The 23190-nt window shown below is 43.8% G+C and overlaps 1 protein-coding gene across 4 annotated transcripts in view; it reads right to left on the bottom strand.

Moving 5' to 3' along the window:
- Positions 1 to 683: 683 nt before the first annotated feature.
- Positions 684 to 23190, bottom strand: part of LOC145346526 (myelin basic protein) — a 175789-nt gene continuing 153282 nt past the window's right edge. For 3 of the 4 annotated variants that reach the window (XM_080193900.1, XM_080193901.1, XM_080193904.1), the window contains 5 exons: positions 17848 to 17952; positions 15788 to 15820; positions 14866 to 14907; positions 9188 to 9298; positions 684 to 2379 (listed from right to left, as the gene is read on the bottom strand). In XM_080193900.1, the coding sequence (XP_080050026.1) occupies positions 2344 to 2379; positions 9188 to 9298; positions 14866 to 14907; positions 15788 to 15820; positions 17848 to 17952 (327 nt within the window). In that variant the 3' untranslated portion in view covers positions 684 to 2343. The remainder of the gene's footprint in view (positions 2380 to 9187; positions 9299 to 14865; positions 14908 to 15787; positions 15821 to 17847; positions 17953 to 23190) is intronic. The other variant, XM_080193902.1, reaches the window with a different exon arrangement.

The raw sequence follows: 23190 nt of genomic DNA, 5'->3' as shown, positions 1-23190 counted from the left end.
AAACATGGATGTGACCAATGCACAGTGAGATCCATAACATCCCTATTCTCTCTTGACTCCTCTGTAACCTCCTCCAGTCCTTACAACACTCTATCTCTGTGACCTGCTGCAATCCTTACAACCCTCCCTATCTCTGTAACTTCCTCCAGCCCTGCAACCCTCCCTATCTCTGTAACGTGCTGCAACTCTTGCTTCATTGTAACCTCTTCCAGCTCCTTCAACTCTACCTCTGTAACCCTTTCCAGCCCTCCCTATCTTTGTAACCTCCTCCAACCCCCTACTCCCCTCCCTGTCTCTAACCTGCTGTAGCCCTTACCCTTTCGCTGTAATCTTGTCCAGCCCCTACAACAGTCCCTTTATAACGTCCTATAATTCAAGCTATCATGGTGACACGAAGCCACCTTTGTGAAGAAAATCCTAGGACTATAGATAATGAGGCTCAAGGGCTGCTTTTAAACACAAAGCCTAGTGAATCACTTGTTGGTACACCAGCCCGACTTTTCCTCTACAGCTGTGGAGTTTCCTCTACAGCTGTGGAGTTTCCTCTAGCTAGTAGTGGCTGCCATCAACTTCAGACATAAGCTTTTGCCTTGTGAAAATCTGAATATATTATACGATGAATCCCTCTTGTGCAAGTGTTTGCAACATGCATACAAAATAACTGACGTTAATGACCTTTGCCGTTGAATTATAATTGTAACTTTATTTTAACGGGACAAACACAGTGTGTTTAGGTGCATTATTTTATTTTACATATACATTCAGAAACAATACTTATTCACACATGATCACTCAGCTTTTCCTAGTATGTATTCCCTACAAGCATGTTACCATACATAAACTGGCAATATATTGGAAAACCAACGTTAATAATGACTCCACATCCACCCGCCCATTCATTTTTCAACATAATCGATTAGAGAATGCAAGGTGGTGGCTGAAGGTGCGTTTTGTCACCCACCGGGTTCTAAATCACAAATGACAGAGGAAACATTTCTAATTGAAGAGCAGCAGTAGCAGCAGGATTCAGTACTGAGGAGAGATGTGAAATGGTTTGCATTTGTTCTGCATCTCTAGTAGAAAATTTCTGGCACCGCCTGAAGAATACTAACATTTTTCTATCGGGACCTGGGAAAAGTGTACACCACACCATAATTAAAATATCTGGGAGAGGGTTCTTTTAGTTTTGCATTTGTACAGTGCATATTAGCATTGTTTACAAGTGCAGAGGCATTTTGCCCTTGTCATGCTTGGGGGATATAAGTGTCAGTTATCGCATGTAAGCTGTCACAAAGTTGACCACTAGTCACCTTGAGGTTGTGACGAGTATAAAGTTGTCATCTTATGCGCTAGGGGTTACAAAAGAAAATGATCGGGGATATACGTGTAAGTATATAAAGGTAATAAAATATTATTTCACTTTCAAGAACAGTGCAATTGAAAAGAGCGCTCGCATAGGAATGGTCTAATGTCCATACCCATGGAATTTAGTTCATCAAACAATCGTCTTCAGTCTTACAAGAGTTAGCATTAGTTTCAGGTTAGTCCAATACGCTTGGTGTTCCCAGCTTTGCAACACATAAATGCTGCTTACCTTTGTTACAGCACCCTTAAAAGTTTACATGGTGTGTGGAGGGGGAGGAATGGTTCTGCAGCTTTAACACTCTATGGAACTGTTTCCTTTGGCCCAAGCAACAAATGGCAATTTGTATTCGAATTGGAGTTTAATGATCTGCATAACAACCGCCGGACAACTTTACGTCTTTATCTTGCTAAAACATTTAGTAAAACATTAGCAATGGTCTTAATATTGTTTTATCGGAAACTCTGCCTCGTAGATGCAGTGGAAAATAGCCTTGCCTATGTCAAGATGCAATAAGCTTTGTCGAAGAGCGCTTGGTTCTTTATTTCTATATCTATAGAAAAGGCAGTCGAAAAGAAAGTTTAAAGAACACTGGCCCTTTACAGATCATGTTTAAGGCCATAACTTGAGTGAATGTAAAATATTCCACTTAACATACAACTCAAAGTACTCATGTTCAAATCACTTTTTTTGTTCAGATTATCCAGTGATTCAAATTAAGAAATTTAAATAAAAAGTTTTTTTTGCTTTAAAATAATGAAGTTAACATAATTTGGATGAAGCAACCTTGCATTAAGAACAAGCAGGCTATAAACCCAATTGGTAATGGATCATATTCATTTGCCAGTTGTTTTTTGAGGGGTGGAGTAAGTGCCAGTTAATATGTGAAGTGATAAAGACTGTTAATTATACGACACCAAGCAAGGATATTGATTCCTTTTTTTGAAGCATTCCTTTCCGCTGCACTCAGTGATGTGGATTTAACGTCTGGCAGGTGAACCTTCACCTTTCTTCCCCTATTTTGGAACAAAAAGGAAAATAGAACACTAATTAAGGTACACGTACAATTGATAAGCAGCAGGTGATCAACGGATGGTGCTGGGGACATTCCATAGGTCGGTCAGCACTTTGGACTTTGAGATAGTGGGGTCTAAATTTGCTGGTGTGCCAAACAAGGCTCAATCCATTCACGGATCTCACCATCATAATTCAGGCAAGCCATGGGTGTCAGTCAGAATCACAGCCTTCCCACCCTTCTCCCCACCTCCCCCCCACCCCCCAACATTGTCTGCTTCAGGGGTGTCCTTTATTGATAGAGAAGGGAGAGAGCTGCAGTTTGGTGGGAATTGGCAAGTGCCAAAGCCACATTGCTGGAAGTTTTGTATCCTTTCCAGATAGCAGTTTGTGATGGTTGGAAGTTGAGGATGAATGGAGTGGCACAGTGGTCAGCACTGCTGCCTCACAGTGCCAAGGACCAGGATTCAATTCCGGCCTTGGGTTTTGGTCGGTTTGGAGCTTGCATGTTATCCCCTAGTCTGTGTGGGTTTCCTCCACGTGCTCTGATTTCCTCCAATAGGCCAAAAATTGTGGGTTAGGTGGATGCCCCTAAGTGTCAGGAGGATTAGCAGAGTAAATGCATGGGGTTATAGAGATAGGACTTGGGTGAGATTGTGGTCACTGCAACTCGATGGGCTGAATGGCCTCCTTCTGCACTGTAGGGATTCTGTGAATGGTCAAGTCACTGAGGATCCAGGTGAGCCAGTTGGACTTGCAGATCAGAAGCCCTGAGTGGGGCTAACCAATTTATTAAAGCCAACCTGAAATAGCCTCATGGAAAGATTAGATTGTAGCTGCAAGACTGCCAAAATTAGTTGTGGTCCCTAATCGTGTGTAGGGTAAATTAAGACCCTGGGCCTTCCAAAATGGCTATATATTGGCTCAATGATTCTATACAATAAAGCAAAATACTGTGGATACTGGAATCTGAAGCAAAAGCAGAAAATGTTGGAGAAACTCAGCAGACCTGACAGCCTCTGAGGAGAGAAACCAGAGCCAAACTTTCCAGATTCAAAATGATGTCTCTATTCTCTCTGCACAGATGCTGTCAGACCTAGTGAGTTTCTATCACTTCCTATCCATGGTCCTTATGTTAAATGCATAAAACAAGCACAGTGACATTAAATTTAGACCCTGCAAACTTGCCTATTTTCTCCACACGTCAACTGACCTGCCTAAAGTCTTTGCAGCATTTTTCCAATAATCTTTGCTTCAGATCTCCAGCAACTGCAGATTTTGTTTTTAACTTCCTGACAGTACCAGAACTCTGGTTATCATTCCGTGCATGTTACAACACTTGCACCCTGACTTCTCTTAAATTACTGTTTAAACATGCTAATGTGATTGCATGAAATACCTCTTAACTTAATTAGATTCTTGACTGGCTTTAATGCAGTAATGCCTTTATTAAATTAGCAGAAAGAAAGGAATGTATCCATCAGTCACATGGCACAGCCAAATGACGACCCCATGTACTTACTTAAATTAAAAGATAGCATGCCCTACATAAAGTATTGAAGATATCACTTAATTAGCAACTATTTGAGTTCAAGCGATGATCTGGATGAATGTATTAATGCAAATCTTTGCTAGCTCACTCTTTTACCTGTTGGGCTATGTTTATGATTGTGTGGGTTAAAGGGGAGATTGTGGGAGTACTTGTCATTGGTCAAGTAATCCAGAAGCATAGGATGAAGCTCTTAGGACAGGGATTCAAATCCAACTATGGCAGCTGCTAGTATTTGAGCTCTATTAATAAAACATCTGGAACTTAAAAGCTTTTCAGTTATTGACAACTGTTGGTTGTTGTAAAAACCCATCTGGTTCATTAATATCTCTTTAGGGAAAGAAATCTGCCATCCTTACCCGGTCTGGCAGACACGTGACCAGAGCCACAGCGATGTGGTTGCCAATATTTATCCCTCTATCATGGCACAGTGGTTAATACTGCTGCCTCACAGTCAGGGATGTGGGTTCAATTCTGGCCTTGGATCACTGTTTTGCACTTTCTCCCCGTGTGTGCCTGGGTTTTCTCTGGGTGTTCTAGTTTCCTCCCATCGTCCAAAGATGTAGATTAGGTGGCTTGCCCATGCTAAATTGCCCCCTTACTATCCCAAGATGTGCACGTTAGGTGGATTGGCCATGTTTAAATGCATAGGGATACAGGACTATAGCAGAGGAAAAGGCCTGGGTGAAATGCTCTTTCGGAGTGTTGGTGCAGACTCAATGGGCTGAATTACCTCCTTCTGCACTGCAGGGATTCTATGAATCAAATTATTAGGTCATTATCACATTGCAGTTTGTGGGATCTTGCTGTGCTGATCTGTTCCTACATCAGTGACTACACTGAAAGTTCTTCATTGGCTGTAAAGCACTTTGGGATAGAATCCCTACAATGCAGTTGGTTCATCGAGTCTGCACTGACCACAATCCCACCCAAGCCTATTCCCATAACTGCACATATTTACCCTGCTAATCCTCCTGATGCTAGGGGCAAGTTAGCATGGCCAATCCACTTAACACACACATCTTTGGGATGTCTGGTGATCATGAGGGAAATCCAATTCTTTCTTTTTTACACAGTCTAAACTTCCTCCCTTGGACACTCAAATGTCCCTCTCTGTTTGCATTTGTTAACTTTCTTTAACTTATTTAGAACCTCCATTTAGAACTAACACGCCATTAAAACAATGTTCACGCTTCCGTGTGCATTGTACAGCACAATAAAAAAACTATTGACATTTAAATGATCTGGGCTGTTCCACCCTGGAGTTTAATATTTATAATAGAAGTGAATCATAAAAGACCTCCCTTTACATATTACATTTACATATTACAAAGGCAATGACAAATGTGAGTACATGCATTTACTTCCTATTTGCATTTAAACACTCAGTGTGAATATTTGCATTTAGACTGCTACAGTTGAAAATATTTGGTTCAAAGTCCAGGGATACGGCATCAAATGTTTCTGAAAGTCTTATAGGAGCTCAACTTGGGCATCATCACTGGAAGAAACTGGGTGGGTCAATTGCCTTCCTTTTGAAGTAAAAAAAAGGTGTATATACTCATTAAAATATTCCTATAACATTTGTAATCTTATAGAAGGTTATACAGCATTTCTCTGTCCTCTGAACATCAGTAAAAAGAGTTGGAGGGGAGGCATATGACCTCTTGAACCTGCACCACCACTTGATAAAGACTTTTTTTCCCAACTCTACTTTCCTGTCCTATTCCCTTGATTCTCGTAGTATATCACAACTTCAAAGATGTGCGGGTTAGGTTGATTGGCCATGCTAAATTGTCCCTTAGTGTCCTGGGATGCATAGGTTAGAAGGATTAGTAGGGTAAATATGTGGGGTTACAGGGATAGTGATGATGGGGACGCATGGGAAACAGAGCAGGATATGTTTCACACATTTAAAAGTGCAGCTGTGTTTAATCAGAAACAACTTTTGATATCCATGTTTCTGAAACATGCCTTGTGGGCTTTACAAATTTGAAGAAAAGATCTAATTGTACAGGAGTTCTTAAGCAATGTAAGGTACCCTTATGGAAAATTCAGATACCCCCTTTTGGATTCTTAAGACTAAGATTGTTGTCGGTGCAGACTCAATGGACCGAATGACCTGTTCTGCACTGGAGGGATTTTATGATTCTAACAATCTCACTTCTGAACACCCTCAACAACTGAGCTCTCTGGGGAAGAGAATTCCATAGATTCACAACCCTCGAGGCCAAAAGAGTTTGGGCATGGCACTTTCTCCAAAACCAAATCCCATTGGAAGACCTTTGACTATGGGTGTCAGCAGAGATGGAATTTCAACCTGTGGCTATCCCAGATCATGGTTAATGCCTCACCAAATCATCTACCTAACGTGATTCCCGAACTAGTGGCTAGCACTTTCCTTCAGAAAAAGAAGTCAGCCTTCTCCCCCACCGCCCCCCTCAGCACCTCACCTCGTCTCTCCTTAGTTTTCTTTTTGACGTGATACTCCACGATCCTTTACCACTAGGCTGGCCATTGACTGTGGCAGCAACAGCATTATTAAAGCTAACACTAGCCAGCTGCTTCCTGCCACTTGTCTTTTTTTTTCCTGCTTAATTGTTCCCTGAAGCTACCAGCACTCTCAGATGATTTACCCTGAGACACACATGGATGACTCCTCAGCAAATTCAGCATTGGGGTCGTTTTTGGAAGATCATCTCTGCTGATATCTCACAGTCAAATGTCTTCCAAAGGGACTCAGTTATCAGAGGAACAAGGGTGGGCTGAGCGCTACCGCCCTAATTTTATCTAGTATCTAGCCTCCAGGGCTTGTACAGGTAATGCAGAAAGTTAGCATGCAGATGCACTAAGCAATTCAGAAGAATGAGGGGCGCTCTTATAGAAATATATAAGATTGGGAAGGAAATAGATAAGATAGAAGCAGGGAAGTTGTTTCCACTGGCGGGTGAAACCAGAAGCAGGAGGATTGGCCTCAAAATAAGGGGGGGAACAGATTTAGGACTGAGTTGCGGAGGAACTTCTTCACCCAAAGGTTGTGAATCTGTGGAATTCCTTGCCCTGTGAAGCAGTTGGGGCTACCTCATTGGATGTTCTGAAGGCAAAGGATAGATTCATTTTTTGAACAGTAAAGGAATTAAGGATTATGGTCAGCGGGTGGGTAAGTGGAACTGAATCCACAAAAAGATCAGCCATGACCCTATTGAATGGAGGAGTAGGCTCGAGGGAGCAGATAGCCTACTCCTGCTCCTTGTTCTTATGTCCTTATGAATGCAAATGGCATGTTGACTTTTGCTGCAGGGGACTGGAGTACAGGAATAACAAAATCTTGCTACAATTGTACAGGATTTTGGTGAGAGCACACCTGTGTGGTGTTTTGGGGCAGCATTTTCCCGTCCCGCCTACCCCGGGAATCAAAGCAGGCGGGGCGGACCATGCAAAGTAACATTGACCTCAGGCGGGAATTTCCAGCCTTGGGATGAGTGTGGCCGGAATATTTTGCCCTTGGGTCTCCACATTTAAGAAAGTTCTAAGGTCAAGTCGTTCTGAACACAAAATGGACGGCACAGTGGTTAGCACTGCTGCCTCACACCGCCAAGGAGCCGGGTTCGATTCCTGGCTTGAGTCACTGTATGTATGGAGTCTGCACATTCTCCCCATCTCTGCGTGGGTTTCCCCTGGGTGCTCCGTTTTCTTCTCACATTCTGAAAGACGTGCTGGTTAACCTGAACAGGTGCCGGACTAGGGGAATGTCACAGTAACTTTGTTGCAGTGTTAATGTAGGCCTTACTTGTGACTAATAAATAAACTTTAAAAAATACTTCAAAATGTTAACTCTGTATTTGTCTCCATAGATGCTGCCAGGCCTGCTGCATTTTTCCAGCATTTCCTGTTTTTGTTTAAGAAAGGATCACTTGCATTGGATGTGGTCCAGCAACGGTTCATGAAATTGGTCCCTGAGATGAGGGAGTGGTCCAGTGATGAAAGACTGAGTAAATAGGGCCTAGATTCTCTGGCGTTAGAAAGAATGAGAGATGGTCTCATTGAAACCTACAACATTCTGAAGGGGCTTGATAGGGTAGATACAGAGAGATTGTTTCCACTGGTTGGGGAAAATACGACACAGGGGGCATAGTCTCAGGATGAGGGGCCAATCATTCCGGACTGAGATGAGGAGAAATTATTTCAGCCAAAGGGTTGTGAATCTTTGGAATTCTCTGACCCAGAGGGTTGTGGATATATTGCCTATGAAGTACCTTGGGAGATTATATTATTTAAAGGTGCTATACAAATGCACATTTTTTCTGGCTAGAATCATAGAGTCCCTAAGTGTAGAAGGAGGCCATTCAGCCCATTGAGCCCCCCCCCACTGACAATAATCCCACCATATCCCCTTAACCCCATATGGTTACCCTGCTAACCCCTCTGACACTAAGGGCAATTAGCATGGCCAATCCATATAACCTGCACATCTTTGGAATTTGAGAGAGAACTGGAGCACCGGAGGAAACCAATGTTAACAAGGACAACATGCAAACTCCACACAGTCAGTCACCCAACATTGGAATTGAACCCGGGTCTCTGGAGCTAACCAGTGTGCCACCATGCCACTAGCTATTTGACATAGGGGATTGCGTTATTAGCTAGAATCCACTGCCTTGCCAATAGGAGAGTCCTGACCACTATCCACCAGCCTAACCATGTCAAAACTATCTGCAGCAAACTGCTGTCTCTGTGATTGAGCTCCATGAATTCAAAGTCCTGAAATTAAACTTTTCATGTTTACTGATGTCTGCAGCATAATTATCTTCTTCCCATGTAAATGTAAGGTTTTTAAGAAATTCTTTCATGGGATGTGGGAATGTGTGGTAATGCCAGCATTTGGTGCCCATCCTAATTCCCCTTGAACTGAGTGGCTTGCTAGGCCATTTCAGAGGGCAGTCAAGAGTCAACCACATTGCTATGGCTCTGGAGTCACATACAGGCCAGACCAGGTAAGGGCAGCAGACTTCCTTCACATTAGTGAACCTGATGGGTTTTTTCTTTTACAACAACCAAAAATGGTTTCACGATCATTGTTAGATTTTTATTGAGTTCAAATTTCACTATCTGTCATGGTGAAATTCAAACCCAGGACCTGAGAGCATCACCATGGGTCTTTGGATTGCTCATTCAATACAATACCACTATGACATTGCCTCCCCAGTTGCTGCGGTCATTGTGAGACGTACAAAGAGGTTTATTGTTCTATCATTCATTACCATTTTGAAAAAGGATGAGAGGGTGCCTGAGCCATCTTTCCGACCTCTATACGCTTCCTTTGACTTGGAAGACCCAGATGCCCCGTAATGTGGTCTTTGTCCATCAGTACCCTTCGAACAAACAAACAAGTAGATTAAATATAGAAATATAAGCACTCCATTCATTCATAGAAATTGTTTCCTTTAAGAGTGTTGGGTGGGTGAAGGTTATTATCATTGGCGGCTTTTCTTTGGGCTAACCAGATTTACTTTGCCAGCATTCATGTAGAAACAAGGCATCAATATTTATAGTGGATGCACCTTATTCATGGTTCTGATTATTGTAGTGCAAATTATTATTTTCCATATAAGCACCTGTAATAATGTGAGGCAATTAAATCAGCTGCCAGTCCTTGCACTTTCGTTAAAATTAAATTCAAAGCTGTTTGCACAATCTTGGTCCTCTCAGCTTGACAGATTGGGGGTGACCAGGGCATGAGTTTAAATTGCGTAAGATTAGGAAATGACTGGGTCTAAGGTGGTTCCTCTTTTCTCAGGGAGAGTAGAGCTTCCGGAATACATTCTCGGCTGCTTCATTGGATGCTGACTCTCTCTATCCCTTTGAGGAACGGCTAAATGGGTTCCTGACGGGGGCAGACACACTGCATCAGATAGAAAGCAAGTGTCGCTATGGATATCATTTGGTGCATGTAGTTGGGTTTTCGATCACCTTTGAGTGATAAAGTAATTTTTCCCTTATTGTCTCAGAATCTTTCCTTAATGTTCGTTTTGCCCCTTTCAGCAGGTCCCATGTCTGTGGGTGAGAACGGGATGAAATGTTTAATCACAATGTTCCAAACATTGTAGAATGGGCAGACTGGATGGATCAGCTGTTCTTTTCCTACCTGTCAGTTTTACACGTTTTATATCTTCAGGAACTGATTTGAAAGTTAATTGGTCAGCCTTTGAACAAGATACCTGACTTTTAGAAAGATTGCTTTACGAAGCCATCATTTCCACTTGGTAAATACAGAGCATCATTATTAAATTATGGCCATGTTTTTACCACTGAGAGAAGATAGCATGTTGGGGCACTGTATTGGTTTGCCAGGGTGTTGCACCGGACGGTGACACCCATGCTCTGTTGTCCCACATGTGAAGTTATGCCACCTTCCACAGGTGACACTGAGCAAAAACAAACCTTCCTTCACAAGCAGTGAGGGAAAATGGGAGTGCCAATCTTTCTGGCCCATTCTCTGTCATGTCTGAGCAAGCAGATGAAGCAGTAGCACAGGCTTAGGAATCAGCCTCCATCTTGCCCTCTCAGCTGGAGATGCTGTAAGACCTAATGAGTGGAGAAAAGAAGAGGAAGGGGCTTCTTATCATGCTTTGAATGGATGCAGTTTTCCTATTACAGGATGTGGGCATTGCTAGTAAGGACAATGTTTATTGGCCATCCCTAATTGCCTGTAACTGAGTTGGCATTGAGTCACCTTCTTGACAACCGAGTGTCTTGCTGGGGCCATTTCAAAGGGGCAGTTAAGAATCAACCACATTGCTGTGGATCTGGAGTAACATGTAGGCTAGACTGGGTAAGGATGGCAGATTTCCTTCCCTGAAGGGACATTGGTGAACCAAATGGGTTTTTAAACAACATGAGCACCATGCCGGCTTCTCATTATTTAACTAACTGAATTTAAGTTTCCCAAATGTCATGGGAGGATTTGAAGTTAATAACAGGACAAAGTGAGCTATTGAGAGTGGTGGCAAGTGAACTGTGGTTCTTTTTTGGAAGGTCTGAGAGAGTGTGATCTTTACATAATGTTACCAGAGGCTGGGCCTGGAAACTTACCCTTTTCCATGTCGGATACTGTTTGCCTTGGGTGACAAATGTTTGACAAATCAAAAATTCCATCTTCACTTAGAAAATTGACAAGATTATTTGTTAGCTGGTGGGACTACCCAAACCTCACACCAGCCCAAGCCTCATGCCAGCCCTTCCTCATTCTACCAGAAAGAGTGTGCAGATACTTGGAGTGGTGATGCATTGTAAGCAGATCAAGAGGCAACTTAAAACAAACGTTAAAGGAACATTGGAAATATACATTGCATTTTCAGTGTCACAGAAGCATGAGTTTAAAAAAAAATCTGTTACTTCTCGAAGATGCAATCATATTAAACATTAGCAACAGTACCATAATTAGCAACCGTACCATACATTATTCATGCATTGTGATGTGTGGGTATTGATTATATAAATTTTCCTTTGAAGTACAATTAGTTTGACTCTGTGATGATGAGGTTAACTGATTAGCCTCCATATATCCTGCTGTAAATCATTGTGTGCATGAGTTCTTCAATGAAACTCTTACCAGCAAAGAAATGGTTGAATCTGAATTCACATTGGCACTGTCCAAGATAACACTGAGAACACGAGAGGCCTATGGGTTTCTCATCTTGTCAATGAATGGCCACCTGTCACCAGTCCAGCCAAAGCGAAGGTGGAAATTTGCAGCTTGATGGCTGATTAGTTATCATTATAACTTAGCTTTAAAAGTCATAGTTGATTGTAACACTCTTAAGTTGCACTGCCAATATTGCATGTGGAAGCTCTCACACACTCACACAATGGCAGAGAAGGAAAGAACTGAATTGTTGAGTTCATCAGGGAGCTGCATCATGCCTTGAAACACAACAACCATCTAGCTGGACAAGTGAATAACAGGAGATAGATCCAAACAGTTGCGGCCTCCTCCTGTCATCCACAGTCCCTCTCCCCGGATCCGAGGGCACAGCCTCAGAGTAAAGGGACGACTCTTCAGAACCAAGATAAGGCAGAATTTCTTGAGCCAGAGGGTGGTGAATCTGTGGCATTCATTGCCACAGAAGACTGTGGAGGCTGGGTCATTGAGTGTATTTAAGACAGAGATAGTTAAGTTCTTGATTGGCAAGGGGATCAAAGGTTATGGGAAAAAGGCAGGAGAAACTTAGCAAGAAGCGACTAGCTTTCAGGGCTCTGCCCCTTTGTCAGGTGAGTGAGGGGCACAGCTCTGAAAGCTAGTGGCGTTTGCTACCAAATAAACCTGGTGTTGTGAGGCTTCTTACTGTGTTTACCCCAGTCCAACACCAGCATCTCCACATGTTGAGAAACTTAGCAGCCATGACTGAATGGCGGTGCAGACACAATGGGCCAAATGGTCTAATTCAACTCCTATATCTTAGTAACATAATCCACTCTCACAACTTACCTTGCTGAGGATTCTGTCCTCCACCTGGCTGGCATTTGTGTTTTTCAGACTCCTGCCTTGCCTGTTTGATTTAAGTGGCGCCAAAGCCTCAAAACCATATTGGGGATGAGTTAGGGGCCTTCACCACCAGAAATAGATTGCTAATCAATGTTCCCTCCACCAGGCAGTCATCCAAAGTTTCGTCAGCTTTATCAGAATCAAGTAACAATGAGAGCCACAGAGCAGCTGTTGCTCAAACCTGATACTGTGCGAGAACAAGCCTTGCTTGTTGGGCCTTTTATTTCCCTGGTCAACTTATTGGGACTGCATGGTTCTTGTGAAAACGATAGGTACAGAATCAGGATTTGATGGTGCGCGTTAGCTAGAACAGGGAATATAAAGCAACAACGGCAGTTTTGCATCCAGTTCCTCCGACGGAATAGTGCCAAATGAGCTTATTAACTTAGAGATACGTAGAATGTACATCACAGAAACAGGCCCTTTGACCCAATTGGTCTAAGACCCAGTGTTCACATTCTATATGAGCCTCCTCCTCCTCTTCATGACATCCTATCTGCAAACCCTTCCATTCCTTTCTCCCTCATGTCCAACTATCTTCTGCCTCAATTGACTGCTTTTTGAATCCATTCAGTGTAGAAAGGGGCTATGCAGTCCATCCAGTCTGCACCAACTTTCTGAAAGAGCGTCCTGCCCTTCTGCCCCATCTCCATAATCCTGTACCATGATTAATCCACCTAACTATACATCTTTTGGACACTAAGGGTCTTTATTGGTAAGGGGATCAAAGGTTATGGGGAAAAGACAGGAGAATGGGGTTGAGGAACTGAGCAGCCATGATTGACACTAACCTGCACACTTTTGGACTGCGGGAGGAAACTGGAGCACCTGGAGGAAACCGGCACAGACACAGGGAGAGAACGTGCAAACTTCACATAAATAGTTACCTGAGGCCTGAAGCGAATCTGGGTCCCTTGGAGCTGTGAGGCAGCGGAGCTAACCACTGTGCCACCATGCCACCCTTTTACCAGGTACACCTTATTTTCAGCACACAGTGCACCATAACTTTAAGCAACACCTTTGTCCATATTTAAAAACTATGCAATTTGCAAAGGTTATTTGTATTATTTATTGCCATCTTCAAATTGCTCTCTTGCAATCAACAAAGTTGCTTCCCTTCAATTCTGAATTCCAACAGTTGGAATAACAGTTACATGAATTAAATTCCTCTGAGGGCCAAAATGACCTAAATAAGAACATAAGAAATAGGAGCAGGAGTAGGCCATCTGGCTCTTGAGCCTGCCCCATCATTCAATAAGATCATGGCTGATCTGAAGTGGATCAGTTCCACTTTCACACTTTCTCCGCATTACCCTTAATTCCCTTCTCTATCAGAAATCTATCTACCCTTGACTTAAATATATTCAGTGAGGTAGCCTCCACCACTTCAATGGGCAGAGAATTCCAGAGATTCACCACCCTTTGAGTGAAGAAGTTCCTCCTCAACTCTGTTCTATACTGCCCCCCCTCCCCACTTATTTTGAGGCTGTGCCCTCTAATTCTGCTATCCTTTCTAAGCAGGAAGAATCTCTCTAACTCTACCCTATCTAGCCCCTTCATTATCTTATATGTCTCTGTAAGATCCCCCCTCAGCCTTCTAAACGCTCACGAGTACAGACCCAGTCTATTCAATCTCTCTTCATAAGCTAACCCCCTCATCTCCGGTATCAGCCTGGTGAAATAGATCTGTAGAGAGAGAATAGAGACGTTTCAAGTCAGGAAGTCCCTCAAGTCAGGAGCTCTGACGAAAGATCATCCTGACTCAACACGTGTGCCAGAATTTAACCACCTCACCCGATTGAGGCTGATAAGATCCAGCCCAAGGCCAATGGAAAATGCCACTCTGCGAGCCTCGCACACCCTGATTGTGGGGTGGGCTTGCTGGTAAAATTCCAGCCATTATCTCGGTTTTCTCTCCACTTTTGCTGTCAGACCTGCTGGGATTTTCCAACAATTTCTGTTTTTGTTTCAGATTCTAGTCGATACAGTATTTTGCTTTTACCTTATTACACAATGGCCATTAATAAGGTCACCACAAGGAAATGAACATTTTATTTTCTCTCTCTCTCTCTCTAAACTAAGACTACGCCTGAGCAGTCATCCATTGCATGGATGATAACGTTTATTGTGGGAGAATTGAACTGAAAGACCAAAGTCATGCCAAAGCAAGCGTCCAAACTCATTTCCCACTGGGCACACTCCCAGTTCCTGTCTACAGAGTTAGATAAGTATGAGGGATGGAGTTTACAATGAGAAACATCACCAGAGATGTGGCATGATGAGATGAATTGCAAGGTCTAACAATGATGGTGCGAGTGCACTTTAGATGATGATTTAATGTTAGCCATTGTGACCAGCATGGTTGTGGTGGTAAATACAGATCTTGCACCTTACCCAAATAAATTTAGTGATAGCTCTACTTGCTCCGGATCTTGCCTGTGGTAGTGAGGAGAAAAGGAGCCATGACAACCAAATACAATTGGAGACACAGAGGAATGAGATGGCTCAGAGATAGATGAGGGCTTAGAAAATAATAATGGTTACCCAAGATTTCTACTCAATATTTGAATATGAGAATCCTAAAACTTAATGCTGATATTAATTCTGGCATGGTTCTTCCTTAGTAAAAAGATTTGCAGTTCTATGTTATGGAATTCTCTAGCTGAGTAAGAATGTTCTCTGTGAGAGCACAACCTTGGCTCAGTGGGTTGTGCTTCCAGCCCTCTCCGAGCTATTAAGTGGTGGGCTCAAATCCCACTCCAGAACTTGATCATACAATCTAGGCTGATACTCCAATGCCATGCTGAGGGAGTACTGCATTATCTTTCACATGGAGTGTGAAAGAAAGGGTGAGTTTTCCAGCTGCGCTCGCCCTGAAACCAGAAAATCCTGCTTGAGGTCAATGGACCTTTGCACAGTCTGTGTCCTGCCCACTAAAAATTCCCATGGCAGGCAGGATGGTAAAATTAGTCCCTCCCATCTCCCCTCTGAGACGAATCCCACGTGAAGAGCTACGGAGTTCTCAGTGTCCCAAGAAATGTTTTTTTCCCCCATCAACCTACATCATTAAAAAAAGCCTACCTGATCTTATTATGTTTGTGGGATCTTACTGTGTGCAAAGCAGGTTGAAAAAAAGTATTCTCTTGGTTGTGAAGTACTTTGGGACAATGTTAGGTGGTGAAAGGTGCCTTATAAATACAAGTCCTTCCTTCACTGAAATTTCTCTCATAGGAACATACTGGTGGAGTTTATGGGTGTTTGATGGTTTGTCACAATTGACATAAACTTTAGGCCACAGTGTAAAGAGCAGATTTACCTTTTGTTGTACTGGGGCTCTCTTGGGTGACATCTGTAAAGAAGAAAGAAGACAACGAGTCAGAATGTGGGTAAGAATCACCCATTCACACAGAGGTAAAGCCTTAGGCTTTCGTGTTACAATCATAAAATCATAGAATCCCTGCAAGTGCAGAAGGAGGCCATTCAGCCCATTGAGTTTGCATCAACACTCCAACACATCATCCCACCCAGGCCCACCCCATCCCTGTAACCCCCATGCATTTACCCTGCTAATCCCCCTATTGTACACACTTTTGGACACAAAGGGGTAATTTTAGCATGGCCAAAGCACCTAACGTCCACATCTTTAGACACTAAGGGGCAATTTAGCGTAGCCAGTCCACTGAACCTGCACATCTTTGGACTGTGGGAGGAAACTGGAGCACTCAGAGGAAACCCACGCAGACACGGGGAGAACATGCAGACTCAACACTGACTGTGACCCAAGGCCAGAATTGAACCCAGGCTCCCGGTGCTGTGAGCATGTCTAACCACTATGTCACCCCAGTAAAATGGATTAAAATTGGTGCTTTCCTGGTGAGTTGTTTTGACCTTGATCTATTTCAGTGATTAGATGTGGTGCTTGATGTTAAGAAGCAGCCCTCTCATCACAGAGCTTTACTTAGAGTGAAAGGGCCACCACTCACAAAGCAGCAGTACCACGTTAGAGCAGACTGCTGGAAGATTCATAAAATGCTTCTCGTGGTTTGTGGCTGGGACCTCCCCTCTGCAATGCCGCCTCTGCTCACTATCCATCCTCCCAACTTGACGGGTGACCCTAATTGCCCCCCCCCAACGTGCCCCAATTGGCACCCCACTGCTGCTAATCAGTAACTGTCACTGCTGGGATCCCTCCTCCAGGGAACGCGCACAGAGGTGGGATCATGCAGCAGAACCAGACACAACAATCCTCACTTCCAAAGCTGCCATATGCAAGAGCTGGAGAAGGTCTACTTCATATAGCCCCCAATTTGCTTTGCTAATGGGCACACTTCCCAAACTAGGGGTGGAGGCAGGGGGGTGGTCTTCCCATGCATCACCTAGCTGAGTTCTGAGGGAAGCCAAAAGAGGCTAGTGTTTTGTGGCTGGATGCAGGAGCACCAGGGAAGAGGTAGTGGCCCAGAGAGTTGTCCAGAATACCACGTTAAATTAGTCTATGGGAAGAGGACAAGACAGACAATACAGACTGATAAAAGGTCACTTTAAACTGATAAGCTGTCTAAGCTTTGGGATTCTCCCTCCCCTCACAATACACACATACACATCTCTTTCCTTCTCTTTCTCAAAATGGCCTCTTTGACAAAGCATTTGGTTAGCTGACCCAATATTGGCTCGGGTGGCTAATTTTGCCTGAGTTGCACCTTGTGGCATTTTATCACATTGAAAGATACCACACGTTTTTCATTGTTGAAATCCAGAGGTTCTGCTTCATGAACAGAGGGATTAATCTGGGCTAGATTGTGAGGAATGGAATTTTGGAGTTAAACAGGAAAGTGGGCGGCACAATCGCACAGTGGTTAGCTGCTTCACACAGTCAGGGATCCAGGTTCAATTCTGGCCTCAGGTCACTGTGTGTGTGGAGTTTGCACATTCTCCCTATGTCGGCATGGGTTTCCTCTGGGTGCTCCAGTTTTGTCTCACAGTCCAAAGATGTGCGGGCTAGGGTGCATTGGCCATGCTAAATTGACCTTAGTGTTAAGGGATTATCAGGATAAATATGTGGAGTTATGGGAACAGGGCCTGGATGGGGTTGTTGTTGGTACAGACTCAAGGGGCCGGATGGCCTCCTTCTGTACTGTAGGGATTCTATGAAACAACTGGAAGCAGCAATGGAAAGCCATTCTGGATGGGATAGACTGAGATGGGCTGAATGGCCTCCCTCATTCATGAGTATCTTGCAAAAGGCTTCCTGGGATTGGCCCTGACTACTGGATGAAATGTGAGAAATGGACCAATCCTTTCCCTTGACAAATGTTTTCCTGTTAGCAGCAGTTGAAAACTTTACCATGAAGGTTAGTTCGTACTGCCACAGATACTTACCATGTTCTTGAAGAAATGGACAACAGCGCTATCATCAGTCTGCCTCCCTGCTCCTGGGTGAGCCTTGTGCAGGGTTGGGGCCATTAGCACACTCCTGGCAGGTTCCTGAAATACAGACATTTTATTTTAGCATGGAGATTATATAAATCATTTGTAAACAAATGAAATACGCTTTGAATACTGAACAAACAGAAACAGAATTAAGCAATGCCCCATAACGCTAATCACTCACCTCACATCAAACACACATGGCTTTGTTCAAACATCTGAGATTTTGGGCAGAATTCATTCTTTACAACAACTGTAAGAATTCCCCTTTCTCTTCTCAATAGTCCTTGCCCGTGAGCACGAAGATTTTGATAAATATTGATCTTGAATAGTTTACATAAGTCGCAATTTTAGTTTGGTGAAAAGAACTACAGAAATTGACCTTTATCAAGTCATTGCCTGAATAGCTTCTCTGATTTCAAAACTCTTTTCATCCATTGGTTCAGCCAAGGAGAAAAGAGTGTACAGGAGCTACGAATAGCCAAGTGATTACTCACCACAGAGTTACTCATCTCCTGTCTCCCCCAAAATCTGTCCATCAGCTACAAGGTGTACGTCAGGAATGTGGTGGAATGCTCCCACTTCCTGAGTTGAGTACAGCTCCAACAGCACCCAAGAAGTTGGAAGTGTCTGCCTGAAATTTCACCCGGTGATGAACCAGGGTTTCTGTGCCCTTCAGGCTAAATCTGCACGTCGAGCAAAGACAAGACGGAGTGCCACGGTGATACTATCCTCCATTCTCCCAGCGGAAAACATTTACCAACAAGGACTACACAATCGTCAAGATACTCAGACAATGGAAGTCTAGGCCCCCCTCAACAAGGACTCTCAGGGCAGCATGCTGGCACAGTTCACAAGCCTCACAGTGCCAGGGACCTGGGCTGGATTCCGTACCGTCTGTGTGGAGTTTGCATGTTGTCCCCATATTTGGGTTTCCTCCGGGTGTTCTGGTTGCCTCCCATCTCCAAAGATGTGTGGGTTAGGTGGATTGGCCATACTAAATTGCCTTTTAGTGTCAGAGGGACTAGCTAGGGTAAATGCACGGAGTTAGGGGGGTAGGGACTGGGTGGGATTGTGGTCGGTGCAGACTCGATGGACAAAATGGCCTCCTTCTGCACTGTAGGAATCTATGACTCTCCAAACACCAGGAGCAGAGGGAAGGGGAGACGCAGGGAGAGAATTCATGAGGTGAGAGAACAAATAAAACATAAGTTGGTTCTTTACAATTGTCATTTTCCTTTGATTACCAACATTGCAGGACAATGTATCCCACTTGATTGCCACTCCTATTACAAAAAAAATTCACTTCCTCCATCGCCAATGCACAATGTGGCATTGTCCACAATGTACCATCTACAAGACGCGCTGCAGCAACTCATCCTGGTTCCGAGGGTTCCTTAGATATCACCTTCCAAACCCACCATCTAGAAGGACAAGAGCAGCAGATATGTGGCAAAAACCATTCCATTACCTGGAGATTCCCCTCCAGGAATCCTGACTTGTGTCATCCTACCCCATGTGCGTGGCTTTCTTTCGGGTGCTCCAGTTTCCTCCCAAGTTCAAAGATATGCGGGGTCAGGTGAATTGGCCATGCTAAATTGTCACTTCGTATCAGGGGGACCAGCTGGGTAAATACCATTCAATAAGATATTTTCGTGGATTCAACTCCACTTAGCTGCCCACTCACCGTAACCCTTAATTCCTTTACTGTTCAAAAATTTATCTATCTTTGCCTTAAAACCTTTCGATGAGGTAGCCTCAACTGCTTCACTGGGCAGGGAATTCCACAGATTCACAACCCTTTGGGTGAAGAAGTTCCTCCTCAACTCAGTCCTAAATCTGCTCCACCTTATTTTGAGGTCCTAGTTCCAGTTTCACCCACCAGTGGAAAAAACCTCCCTGCTTCTAATCTATTCCTTTCATATTCTCATATGTTTCTATAAGATCTCCCTTCATTCTTCTGAATTTCATTGAGTATAGTCCCAGTCTACTCACTCTCTCCTCAGAAGCCAACTCTCTCAACTCCTGGTTGAGACGTGCTGGTTAGGTGCATTGGCCATGCTAAATTCTCCCTCAGTGTATCCGAACAGGTACCAGACTGCGTCAACTAGGGGATTTTCACAGTAACTTCATTGTGGTATTAATGTAAGCCTACATGTGACATTAATAACTAAATTTTAAAAAGAAATTACAGCTTCCACTGAGGTACTTTACAGCCTTCAAGACCCAACACTGTGCTTAACAATTTCAGATCATGACCACTGCTCCCACATTCTGGTACAGAAGGTGCTGGTGATGCAACATTAAAATACTGTGGGAATCTGAAATAAAAACAGAAAATCAGCGGAAATTCTCAGCAGGTCTGGCAGCACCCAGGGGAGAGAGAAACAGATTTTAACATTTCAGGTCAATGGCTTTTCAACAGTGCTCGCAATGATTCAACTGTTACCATCCTCACCTCACCCAGACCTATCTTTTGTTTCTTTATTTGTCATACTATCACCTATTTTTGCCTAGTGCCATCATCCCTTTTGCCTCACAATACCGGGAACCCAGGTTCGATTCCCAGCTTGGGTCATTGTCTGAGTGGAGTTTACATATTCTCCCTGTGTGTGTGTGGGTTTCCTCTGGGTGCTCTGGTTTTCTCCCGCAGTGCAAAGATGTGCAGGCTAGGTGCGTTGGCCATGCTAAATTCTCCCTCAGTGTACCCAAACAGGCGCTGGAGTGAAGAGACTAGGGGATTTTCACAGTAACTTCATTGCGGTGTTAATGTAAGCCTACTTGTGACTAATAAATAAACTTTAACTTCTCCCAATTCTGATGTAAGGCCACGAACCTGAAACATTGGGCAGGATTTTCCAGCCTCGCTTGCCCTCGAAACTGGAAAATCCCGCCCAAGGTTAATAGATCTTTCCACGGTCCGCCCCTCGTCTGCTACGATTCCTGTGGCAGATGGGATGGTAAAATTCACTCTGTCAACTCTTTTTCCCTCTTCCAGCATGTTACCAGGTGTACTGAGTGTTTCCAGCATTTTCTGTTTTAATTATTAGTTAGATCATTGAAATCCAATGGAAATTTCTCTACCTCTCGATTAGCAAGCTCGGGAGTGGACATTCTGAGAGAGCAATTGCAGGCAGGTAAGATTGATTTTTAGATTTCGCACTGAGCTCCTGGGTTGGAATTATCGGCTGGAATTCTCTGACTGTTCACGTCCTGCTGCCAGCGAGAATGGAGAACTTGGCGCTCAGCCAAGCCTCCATTCATTGCAGTGGGTCCGGAGAATCCCAGTCACAGGTGAGGTCGGAGAAACTGACCATAGGGCACAATCTTACTGGCCATTCATGCCAAGCTCCCGATGCAGCGAGGTTGGAGAATTTGGCAGCCAGCTAAACCTCCTTTCACTGCAGTGGGATGGGAAAATCTCAGTATGAAGGTGGTTAGATTCCGGCCTTAATCTTTTAAATTGCCTCTGTTCTGTGACTCGACTCAAGCAAGGTGCCACAAACTAAAACCAGGCAAAAAGAGGAATATTTTAGTTACGATGATCAAAATGACCCATTGAGAAATATGTTTCTTATTTATCCTGTTGAAAATAGTTCATTGTGCTTAATTATTACTCTAAATATTCATTTGCGATTTGAACCCATCTAACCTAAGATGGTTTCGCCAATAAGATAGACAAGGTAGCTCATAAAACCGTTAAATAAATTCCTTGTTCAGAAGTTCATCCTTTGATGAAAAGAGAGAATGTCTGAAGATCCTTCAGAGTACTGTTTGGGATGAAAACTCTAAAGGCATTCATCAGAAATGTGCTGTGTCAAACCACTTCATTGACCTAGTTGTTTGCAAGAGGAAAACAGGCTTGTTCTCAGAGATACAACAATGCAACCGCACTACACATCACCCAATAGGGGACTTGTGGCACGCTGCCTCTGAACCAGAAGCTCTGGGTTCAAGTCTGACCCCAGAATTTGATGGCCAAGGAAGGTGCATTCTTAACACGGCCAAACAGGTTGAGTGTCAACCTGCAAATCCTTCCAAACACACCAACGGCTGGCAGTAAGAGTGAGAGACACTCCTGGTCAGCCATGCTTGATGTGGAGTGGCGCTGCTCAAGCTATAAGTCCCTGGTGACAGATTAGTGACCTGTTCCAGGAATTGTCAGCTATGGAAACAGACAAAAGTCTGTCTTAGTGTACCACTAGGTGGGGGAAGAGACTGAAGGAGAACAAGACACATCACTCCCTTTTTTGAAGGAAGATGGAACAGGTGATGGCCATTTCACTCCTTGAACTTGGATTCAATTGGAACATGTTTTGTCAGCATCTTGCCTACCTTGACTCTGCAACCCTTGGGGACCCGGGATGGAAGGTAGTGCATGCAGCAATTCTGTATAACCGTAGGTTGCACTGGTTCACAGGCTCTCAAGAAAGCTGCCCTTTTTGGGATCTTGCGGAATCCCGTGAGCCATGTCCATATTGAATGCTATAGGCTGCACTCCCTTTTTAGTTACCTTAAAAACCTTTTACTGATGTTTTGCTTGCACTTCAGTCCCATGCTCCTGATCTACAGGCACTTGATGCGGAGATGGGCAGGGAAGGAGGAGGACCTCTTCGCGAACCTGCTCCTGAGCCTGGCCAAAGTTGCCATAAACAAGTCCAGGCAGCGGGCAACCAAGGGAATCATCCAACCTGACTGTCTGACCCTCTACCGCAGCTACATTCATGGCCCGGTGTCCTTGGACAGTATCTGAGGGTACCCTTGAGGTCTTCGGTGCTTGTTACCGCAGGGGCTGGATTATATTACTGACTCCTTTAACCACATTTTAGTTTGATGTTTTTAAGTTTCCTTTCTGCTTTGGTTCCTGTTTTGGGTGTTTACCTCCTTTTTGAGGTTGTCCCTTTTAATTTGTCCCTCAGTTAACTTGATTTAGTTTATTTGGTTAGGCAAAAAGATCAACTCCGCAACCCTAAATATCCTGACCGAACAAAAATCAACCAAGATAAATCCATCAAGGTAAAAGCAAAATATTGTGGATGATGGAATCTGGAATAATGCTGGAAAATCTCAACAGGTCTAATAGCATCTAAGGGGAGAGAATAGAGCCAACATTTTGAGTCTAGATGAGGGTCATGAGGATTATCCTGACTCAAAACATTGGATCAATTCTCTCTCCACAGATGCTGTCAGGCCTGCTGAGGTTTTCCAGCATTTTCTGTTTGTGTTTCATCAATCCATCAACCTCAGTTTGGAAGTTTTCAATTGAAAGCCTCTCCAGCCTCATCAGATTTTTGG

This window comes from Carcharhinus amblyrhynchos, chromosome 8 (genome assembly GCF_965287045.1).
Source record: "Carcharhinus amblyrhynchos chromosome 8, sCarAmb.v2.hapA, whole genome shotgun sequence".
Lineage (NCBI taxonomy): Eukaryota > Metazoa > Chordata > Chondrichthyes > Carcharhiniformes > Carcharhinidae > Carcharhinus > Carcharhinus amblyrhynchos.
This window is presented reverse-complemented; position numbering and strand designations above follow the sequence as displayed.